This window comes from Corvus brachyrhynchos, unplaced genomic scaffold, assembly GCF_000691975.1.
Source record: "Corvus brachyrhynchos isolate BGI_N302 unplaced genomic scaffold, ASM69197v1 scaffold525, whole genome shotgun sequence".
Taxonomy (NCBI): domain Eukaryota; kingdom Metazoa; phylum Chordata; class Aves; order Passeriformes; family Corvidae; genus Corvus; species Corvus brachyrhynchos.
In genome coordinates, this window is record NW_008238341.1 from 180379 (window position 1) to 190211 (window position 9833).

General features: G+C 47.4%; 1 protein-coding gene across 1 annotated transcript in view; it reads left to right on the top strand.

Annotated features, from left to right (window-relative positions):
* Nucleotides 1–264: 264 nt before the first annotated feature.
* The window catches only part of MINOS1 (mitochondrial inner membrane organizing system 1), a 15607-nt gene continuing 6038 nt past the window's right edge, over nt 265–9833 (top strand). Inside the window, exon 1 of the mRNA XM_008634304.2 lies at nt 265–390. Within this exon, the coding sequence (XP_008632526.1) occupies nt 324–390 (67 nt within the window). The 5' untranslated portion in view covers nt 265–323. The remainder of the gene's footprint in view (nt 391–9833) is intronic.

Below are 9833 nucleotides of genomic sequence, written 5' to 3' on the forward strand. Positions count from 1 at the left end.
GGTAGGGACGCTGCCATAGGCTGAGGGAGGCGAGGGCTAACAAGGACACAGCGGGAGCTCTAGACGGAGAGGCGGAGCCCGGGGCGGGCTGGGGACGTGGCGAGCCCGGTCTTACGGGGCAAAACGGCGTTTTGGGCCGGATCCTACGGGGAAAAAGGGCATTTTGGGCCGGGCCCAAGGTCGGGCGCGGCGGCCATGACGCCCTCCCGCCGGTAACCATGGCAGCGACGGGGCAATCTCGCGAGATCTGCTGGCGTGGGCGATAGGTGGAGCACCAGGTCTCGCGAGAGTTGCGCGGGGGAGGAGGTGAGGGGACGGGCAAGATGGCGTCGGAGGGCGACCTGGGCAGGAAGTGGGACCGGTGTGTGGCGGACTCCGCCGTCAAGCTGGGTAAGGGCGGCACGGGCATAGCGGAGCGGGAGGGCCCAGGGAACAGCGGTGGTGGTCCCCGGGGCTCCCCGGAGCTGGGAGAGCGGCCGCCGGCGTGTCCCCGCGGCGCGGGGCCCACTGCCCCCCGCCGCCCCGGGTTCGCCTCAGAGCGGTTGTGAGCCCGGGAGGGGCTCAGGGTGTCCGGAGGATCCGCCCTCATAGCTGTCCCCGGCGTCGGGTAGAGTCGGCGACCCCGGGCCTGGTAAGGTGACCTTGGCCGCGGGCTCGGACCCCCGCCGGGCCCGCTCCCAGCTCTGCGCCCCGGCCCGGCCCCGGCTTACCGCGGTCCGGGCGTGTTTGACCTCTGGTTACTCCCTGTGTTGAATGTAAGAGGTTTCCGTGCGAAATGTGGGCTCCGTAGGAAATCTGGGAGGCCTCCCGGCCGGAATGAATGAGCAGCGGGCAGGCTCGACCGGGTCCTGGCGTGCCGCGACCTTGCCTGCCTTCGGCTTTGCTGCGGCGGTGGGTTTGAATCAGTCTGTGCAGAGCAGTTCGCATCAGGCCGTGTGCGAGGGGGGCCGCGTTTATTAAAAGCGGTAGGCAGCGTGACAGGCTGAGAGCTCTGGCACGTGTTACTTAATACAGCGTGTGGAGTGTGACATTGAGAAGCTCCGTCCGTGTCCCAGCCTTGTAGTTCTGCCTTTTCGCTAAATAGGGGAGCAGTTCTGTTGGATTTTTTCCGTATTTATTTGCCCTTAAGGTGAGAGTTACGCCCATGCCTCAGTTTTCTGCAGCAAACCATTCGCGAGGTTTCACTAAGTACTGTGAGTTTTAGGGGTGGTGCTGGTGGCAGCGCCGTGCTCGCCCTGTGACCGGCTGCAGAGCGACAGAGCTCGTGGCTTCGCAAAATGTGCTTGCAAACCCAAAGCTTTCAATGCAACGTATAGAGCAAGAAATGCAGTGTCTGACAAAAGGTATTCGTTCCATGTTGGTACAGATGTCTCTTTTAGAACCATAAATAATATCTGGGAAATGTGAATGTTTATTTCTTGCTGCTGCAGTGGCCTTGTGCTTAAAAGCTGATGAGGAACTTGGGGGTTTTAGTTGCTTAATACTTTTCCATTAGAAAAGATGTTTAATAATTTTAAGTAAACTGAAACTTCCATTGTTTATAACAGACCTTTGAAAAGTGTCAAGTGCTCCAGAGCAGTGTTTTTCCTTATGAAATTCTATTCAGGTTTGTCTGGCAAACATATCTGGATATGTTTATGTTTCCATAGCATTGGTTGCTTTATCATAAAATATTAAGTTTGCCAAATTATAAACAAGAACTTGTTCCATGCTGCAGCTGTACATGTCAGAATCCTGTACATCCTCTGTCCTGAAGGCTGAAAGAAGTGGATACAGGGTTGATTTCACAGAATCACAGGCTGGTTTGTTCTGGAAGAGACCCTAAAGCTCATCCTGTCCCACCCCCTGCCATGTCAGGGACACCTTCCACTATCCCAGGGTGCTCCAAGCCCCGTCCAGCCTGGCCTTGGACACTTCCAGGGATGGAGCAGCCACAGCTTCTCTGGGCACCCTGTGCCAGGGCTTCCCCACCCTCACAGGGAAGAATTTTTTGCCATTATCCAACCTAACCCTGCCCTTTGTCATTGGGAAGCCATTCCCCCTTGGCATGTCTCTCCAGGCCCTTGGAAAAAGTCTCTTTCCATCTTTCCTGTCAGCTCCCTTCAGGTACTAGAAGGCTGCAATTAGGTCACCCCAAAACCTTCTTTTTTCCAGGCTGAACAATCCCAATTCTCTCAGCCTTTCCTCCCAGCAGAGCTGCTCCATCCCCCTGATCATCCTGGTGCCTCCTCTGGACTCTCCCAGCAGCTCCACGTCCTTCCTGTGCTGGGCCCCAGGGCTGGGGCAGCTCTGCAGGTGGGGCCTCACCTGAGTGAGGCAGAGGGGCAGAATTCCCCCTTTCCTGCTGCCCACGCTGGGGGATCAGCCCAGGGCATGGGGAGTCTCTGGGCTGGGTCATGTCCAGCTCTCACCCACAGCACCCCCAGGTCCTTCTCCCTAGGGCTGCTCCCAATCTGTTCATCCCTCAGCCTGGATTGATCCTGGGGGTTGCCCTGACCCATGTGCAGCACCAGCACCTGTTCCTGTTAAACCTCATGGGATTCCCATGGGCCACTCCTCGAGCTTGCCCAGGTCCCTCTGGATGTCCCTGTCCTTCAGGTGTGTCTGCACCACTAAGTTTGGTGTCTGTCACCTGCACTCCTGACTCTTCAGTGGGCCTTTTGTTTTGATTCGGTGTTTTCTTCCATCCTAAAGTGGCAACAGAAGAAAGAGAACCTTCTTTGCCTCGTGCACTGGTGCTCCAGTCCAGGGATTCCCAGTGTTGGCTTCACGAGGATGCTGAGTAGAGATCTCAGTCAAATTCATGGTTTTCCTTAGACTGCCCAAAAAGGTCACATGTGCTGCATCTCTTTATCTTAGTGCCAGACCTGGTGGGATGGGCTCAGACACGTGTTTCTCTTCACGTGTGAGGGCACTTTTCTGGTTTGTGTGCTTTTACAATTGATCAGTAACTGAATCATTTGTGTTGGCAACCTCCTCCATGAACTGTGTGCTGACAACACACATTTTTCCGTGGTATCCCAGTGGGAATGATTGTTTTCTCTGCAGGGACATTAAAACCTTGAGTGGTCGTGTTGATTGCTTTTGTAATATTACTGCAAAGTTTGCTGGAGTTTCCAATAAATTGTCGAGGGTGGTTGTTGTACTGGAAAGAAGGAAGGAAAGAAAATAAACTTTTTTACTTGAGGATTTGGGTGCTTGTTACATGGGATATAGGATTTGGTAAATGTGTTACTTTTTTTGTCAGACTTTTCCCTTTGGTGGCCGCAGTTTCCTTCCCAAACGCTCCTTTACATCCTTCCTGAGTGCTACATCCAGGGAGATCTTTTCAGCCAGTGGCTGGGGAAAAACAAACATTGTGATTAGCCCAGTGTTTTCCCATTCCAGACTCTCTAAATACAGGAAAGCACTGAATTTCTGGAGCCTTGTATGCGGGACATTTCCCAGTGTCTGTGAGAACTGTGGACAGATAACTTCTGTGGATTAGTTTGAGGGCTGGAGGGACATGGGAAACAGAAAAGGGGGAGAAGGGGAGGTAGAGCTCTCAGGCTGGCTTTATTAGCAATAATGTGGTTTTAAATTCCAGCTGGGGGCTGTGCAGCCTGTCCTTAGCCCATCAGGATTCCCACTACGCTGCGTAAGCCGGGGTTTGTAAGCCGGGGTTTGTTGTTAGCTCTGTTGCTTGTAGTTGTGCAATGCTGTTTTAGTTGGAGACCAAGCTCCTGAAAAAAACTTGATCTCCTGCCACTAAAACTTCCAAAATAAATATTTATCTTGTGTTGCATCTTTTGAAATGCTGTATTATGTTTTCAAGCTCTTGGTTACTACCTGTGTGGATCTTGTAATTTAGTATTAACTTTTTCCTGTTAGTTCCAAACAGAGGATGTTGTCAGGTGTTGTTAAGACAGTGTTTAATTTCAGAGTAAGTAAACCCGGTTATGCCTGCGCAAAACATTGAGCCATTGTTAAATGGAGCTTGTGGTGACCTCGTTTTTATTAGGGCTGATATTTATTTGTTTTGCTAATGAAGAGGCTGTATCTAGGTGGTTTTGTTCCTCTTCCATTCCAAATGTAGTTGTGAGCACAGTGTTTGTGCGTGGGGGACTGGGTTGTGCTTTCTTAGCTGACCAGGCGCTTTCTGACGGACAGTCCAGGTCTTGCTGGCTCTGGCTTTGCACCATTCTCAGGGCTTTTCACCAGGCAGTCATTTAAATGATTTAACTTTCTGTTCCTTTTTTTGGTTCTGATACTGATTTTTTGTGCAGAAAAGCTACTTGTTACTTTCTGACAGAAAAGTTGTTTGTTTGGGGTGTGGGAACAGAGACTCCAACTACCGAGGCTTTCTTTTCCTTCCCAGCTTGCAAACCTTTCTCAGCTCCTGTGTCCTCCCCAGCCTTTGCAGCCAGTTCTTCCTTTTCAGTAGAGCTCTGCAGAGGAGGGATGATGAAGTAAACAGTGTTGTGGTCTTCCTCCATCCTGCAGGCTCCAAAGCTGGTTCAAAGGGTTGGTCTGTTTGTTTAACTGATGGATAGTTCATGGCTGTTTATTTGGAAAGACAATTATTCACAAAAGACTGACAGAGGTGTTTTTTGCTACAAGGCTGTAATTTTGGACAAATTATTATTATGTGCTGTTTCCAGGGGACAGAGAGGCAATAAAGAGTATGTGTGGAAGGGAGGGAGGTTTATGTCTTGGTTTGTTTTGAAGCTGTTGTTATTTTAAATGAGTTGAACACTGTAATTTCCCTGACACTGGAAGGTAATCCTAGGGAAGCTGTTTGCTTCCTGACTTGTGTGTGTGAAGTTGCTGTGTTGAAGTTCATTTTTTTTCTGGAGAGAAATGTTTTGATGTATGTCTGTGATTGACCAAAATTCAGCCTGGAAGCTTGTAAATAATCCAGTGTAGTGATTTCATTTTCCTCTAATCCTCTGTTTTGACATCTGAAAATAAAATGCTTCTAATTTCCATTTAATAGGGATTTTTTTAAGAGAAAAGGGCACTTTGAATTCTCCTACAACTGTTAACATGATTTCTTCTGGCTTGCATCATCTGGCCTGCTTGAATAGCTGTTCTGTTAATGGCAAGGGTGAAATTGTATTGTTTGTGTCATTCCACAGATTGGATATTTCAGAAAGAACCATTGTATGGATTGCAATGTCAGTATTTTTAAATAATCTTTCACATGGTTGTGAATAGGATAAAGTCAGTCTATATAATGATAAAACTTGATTACACTTTCTGAAAACTAGATTAGACTTTGTCTAAATATACAAAAATCCTGAAATTCCTGTTTTGAAGTGGTTTTTTGCTTGGCAGTTGTATCGTGGTCATCCAGTCTTAACTACCAGGTCAGAAGGCTTGTTCTTCCTTTGGGGTTTAGTTTTTAATGCTGGAGAACAGGGATATTATGTGAGCACACATTGCTCATGTGTGCTCAATGCTCAACTGCATTGTTGTGTGAGCTTTGTTGGAACCCCAAGTTATTTTTCCGTGTCATACAGAAGATCCAGCTCTACTAGTTGTGTCTTGCACAGAACAAGTAGTGTAAATATTAACTGCTCGTGGCTGTGCAGGGAGGCAGCACAGACAACAAAAAATGTTTTCTTTGGAAGAGTTGGGCAAATGCTGTTCTGAGAATAGGCTTTTAGTCAAAAATCTAACAGCAATATTTAGTTATGATGTTAGCAGAGCTCTGAATACAATGTCCATCTACAAATTAAGGGGGTATTCTGTTGGAAGAAAAAGACAGGAAACTCTTTAGGAATCCAGGTCTCCTCCTAACTGCATTGTGCCCCTGCTGTTCCTCTTGGCTGGCACTCTGGATGAATCAGGGAATGTGCCCTGCTGTGGTGTGTCCCACCAGCTGTGCCAGCCTGCTCTTGGTGGACTTTGGAGCAAGAGAACCCGAGAGAAGAGCTGTGACAATCCATCGGCTAATCCATTGCAGCCTTTGCAAACCCCAGACCTCCTAAGCTTTGCTCCACGGGAAATGAGTCCAAAATGCGCTGACTTCCCGGACCTCTGCGTTAGTGCATTGATAAGATGCCAACTCTGCCTTTTTTGGAGGTGGCATGCAATGGCAGTGCCCAGGGGAAAGGGGCTGTAGCCAAGTGATATTCTAAAGTTTGGTCCTTGAGATGTTACAGCAGTAGGTGGGAACAAGACTTCGTTGGTTTTTTATATCAGAAACAGTTCTCTGAGAAAATCCTTTCAGGGCTGCTGGCACATCCTTGGTGATAATAAATGAATAGCAAGAGGTTTGAGAAGGACCAGACTCCTTTCCTCTTCATTCCTGCCAGTGAGATGCCCCTGAAACTCTTCTTGCTCTCAGTTGCCTCTGTTTCTGAGCTGGGCCAGCAGACGTCAGTACTGGCCAGCCTCTGCTGGCTGGGTGTGAAGCAGCAGCACTGCCCACCCTCATAGCTGGGCTGCAAAAGCCCTGAGTGTGGGTGTGTTTACTCCTGCTAAATCTTTCTTTTCAGCAATGTTATTGTTTTTATTCGCAGAACATGTAATTGCAGTAAGACAAGGTAAAGTTTCCTGTCAGAGGGGTATTTTCTGTATTATCAGAATATTGCTGTTTTTTTACATATGAGCTTCTAAAGCAAGCACAGCCCTGATTTGTCTAAAAGCTTGGTGCAATATTGATCACAGAATCCCAAAATGGTTTGGGTTGGGAGGCACCTTAAAGCTCATCCAGTCCCACCCTCTGCCGTGGGCAGGGACACCTTCCACCACCCCAGGCTGCTCCAAGCCCCATCCAACCTGGCCTTGGACATTTCCAGGGATGGGGCAGCCACAGCTTCTCTGGGAAATCTTTGCCAGGGCCTCCCCACCTTCACAGGAAAGTTGCACTATCTCATCATTGAGCAGCTTCCACTCCTCTCCCCTTCCCCTTTTAAAGGAGGGAGAAAACGTAGTGCCCTCAGGTCTCACAGTTCATTCACTGGTGTGAGGCTGGAGTTTCTAGTCCAGTATCACCGTGATTCCTTGGGAGATCACGGGCCCTTCGTGCCACTGCCTGTGCCTCTGCTGATGTTTACCCAAGGTTTGCCTTTGAGCAGCACTTGACCTGACCCTGAGTGCTTAAGTGTGAAAGCAGCCCCTGAAAAGATGTCAGGATTTTTGATTATAATGATATTTGGATATTAATATTTTGTTATTCCAATTTTTCTGTATTACTACAGTCAGATGCTGGTATAAAACAAAACACTCTTTTTTCTGCTTCTTTCGTGAGTACTTGGTATATAATTTCACTGTGTTTTCTTCTCGTGTCCTTGCTCATTTTTCTGTCTGCTCTGCAAACAATCCACACCACAGGGGAGATGGGAATGAAAGCTTCAAAGTTGGTGTTTGAAGAAAATCTGGTTCCTGCCACTAAGACCTTGCAAAGAGTCTGCTTAAAATTAATTCTCTCCGTAAATAAGTGATTTCATGGTCTCGGATTTCTAACTGGTGCTAAGTGCTGCCCTGTGAAGGCCCTGGTGTATGAAGGCAGCTTTCCTCCACATTTTTGCAAAGCAATTCTTTATGTATCTTGTCAGAGTGGGATTGGAGGCTGAAGCTCTCATTTTTGTGTTTGTGTGTGTGGAATGGCAAAGGAAAATAATAGTTTTTGTTTTGGGATTAAGTAATTGAAAACCTTCCAGCTGCTGTAGTAACAGCAACACATCTACCAGATGTCAATGAGCATATTTTAATCCTTCTATTTTAAGTTTCAAGCTATTGAAAAAAAGTACATCTAGGTGTGGCTCTGTTAATAGCTGCCTCAGCCTGTATCTACTTGGGTAGCCTAGGAAAGAACCATGTAGTGTCACTCTTGGAGCGACTGCTGATTAAATTTATAGAAAAAGCTTTTCCCAGATGTTCTTATGGGGCAGGAGCCCATCCTGAAGATTTGTGTTTCTCTCCGAGACACTTTTATGATGTCCTGTTGGGTATACAGCGCGTGCTCTCCTGTGTGTTAGATTGATTGGCGGTACCAGGACGTTTTTCTTGGAAGGTGTAAGAGCCAAAAACATAGAAAGAAAAAGTTTTGGCGCCTGGGCTCACTGCCTAATGCCAATTCCGTGTGGCTGGGACGCTCTGTGTAGCTGGGACGTGTAGTGGGGAGCAGGGGTGAGGTGCCCACACAACTGTCCTGTCCCCTGTTGACACTGTAAATGAGTTTAGGCTGAAGTGATGGATGTGGGGTGGAAGAGGCTGTTTTTCTAGTTAAACATTTTAAACTGTCAGAGAAGGTGAAAAATGGGTTGTACTCTTTCCTGTGGTCTTTTCCTCCAAAGAGTCTGTCATGCAAGAAAGGGAGGGAAAATGTGCCTGGCGTGGATCAAGACCTTTGCTTTGCCATGTTCGTTTGTTTTCATTGTAAGATAAACCTTTCATGTTTTATTGTCACACAGTTAAAGCCTGGCCTAGAGGTGCTGATCTTTAGGAGGAACAGCTGGAGTGTCCCCTGGTCAGGTGGGAGGCTCTTTGAAGCGACATGTTGCCTTTTTAAGAGGAAATGGAGCATGTGAGAACTTAAACCTGTAAAACTCATCATCAGCTCTGCCATTGTTTATCTCTGGTGTAACTTTATATAGAATTAAAGTGAAATGCATTACTTTGCTCCCGAGGCAAGATGGTTTTGCTCCCCCTTGGTCTTGGAGACACAGGAAATGACCACATAACCACAAATACTTTCTAGTGGAATGAAGATGAGTGACAAACTTCCCGCAGAAAGAGGTTCTTAACCAGACGGGCTAAGGAATTAAATGTAGCTGAAGGTTCTGGGTTTAAGTTAAAACCAACTTCTAGCTGTTCAAGCCAAGTAGAAAAGAGTGAATGCTGTACATGCAGTGGCTGGTGTGAGGGGCAGATCTGGTGTTTCCAGTAGACAGGGGGTTGTGATACAACAGTTGTGAGCACAGACTGTGCCTCAGTCAGGAGAGGAGTGAACCAAGCTGCCTTTGAGATGAGGAAAGCTAAGGTACTCCTTTGGCTTTGTTTCTCAAGTTGCCTTCTTGTACAGAAAGCCAAAACCCATTAGCTGTCAGATCTCCTTCACTTCTCTGTAGCATTTTCATTACTTAAAGCTTAGCTATCATACCATCATTTTTTTGTACTAATTATCACTGCAGACTCCTTACAGCTGGAACAAAGTGCAATGATAGCCTCTAAAATGGCACAAAAAATGCATTTGCATGAAGAAGAACAGTCCCTTCAAATGAGCTGCTTCAGAAAAAGCTTTCTTAAGAGAGTAGTTTTTCGTAAGTCAGTCATGCTGGACCACATCTGTTTAACAGTGGTGTTAGTGTGGGGGAAGGCCTAGTTTGTGTTTTAGGCTTAGGCTGAATTGCAGTTGACATAAATAATAAATTTTTCACCTTTTAAGTGTATCCTGTAGCTTCCCCCATGGCCAACAGCAAGCGGCATTGATGGTATCTGAGTGGAGTCCTTACAGAGGGGCTGTAATGTGAGAGAACACCTGAAGGAGGTGAAGAGAGTACGAGATAATGATAATTTCTGGAAGTAAATGGAAAGAAACTAATTATAGCTGCTTCCTTAGTGCAGGGTTGTCTTAAGACAAGACAGGAAGCAGTTCACCACCAGGCTGGTGAGAAGAATGTGGGTTTGACTGGTAACATGGAAAATGTGGTGACATTAGAAACTGCCCAGGCTGTGCATGGAGATGATGCAGAATTTGTCATCCTGTAAATCATTTCTCATTGATTAGCTAAACTGTTTGGATTGGCAGAGGGGACCTTCCCAGGGACAGGAAGCGTAGGACCAGGATCGCTTCCTCGTGGCAGGGGGGGTGGACCCGGGCCCTTTAAACAGCCCCCGGGGGG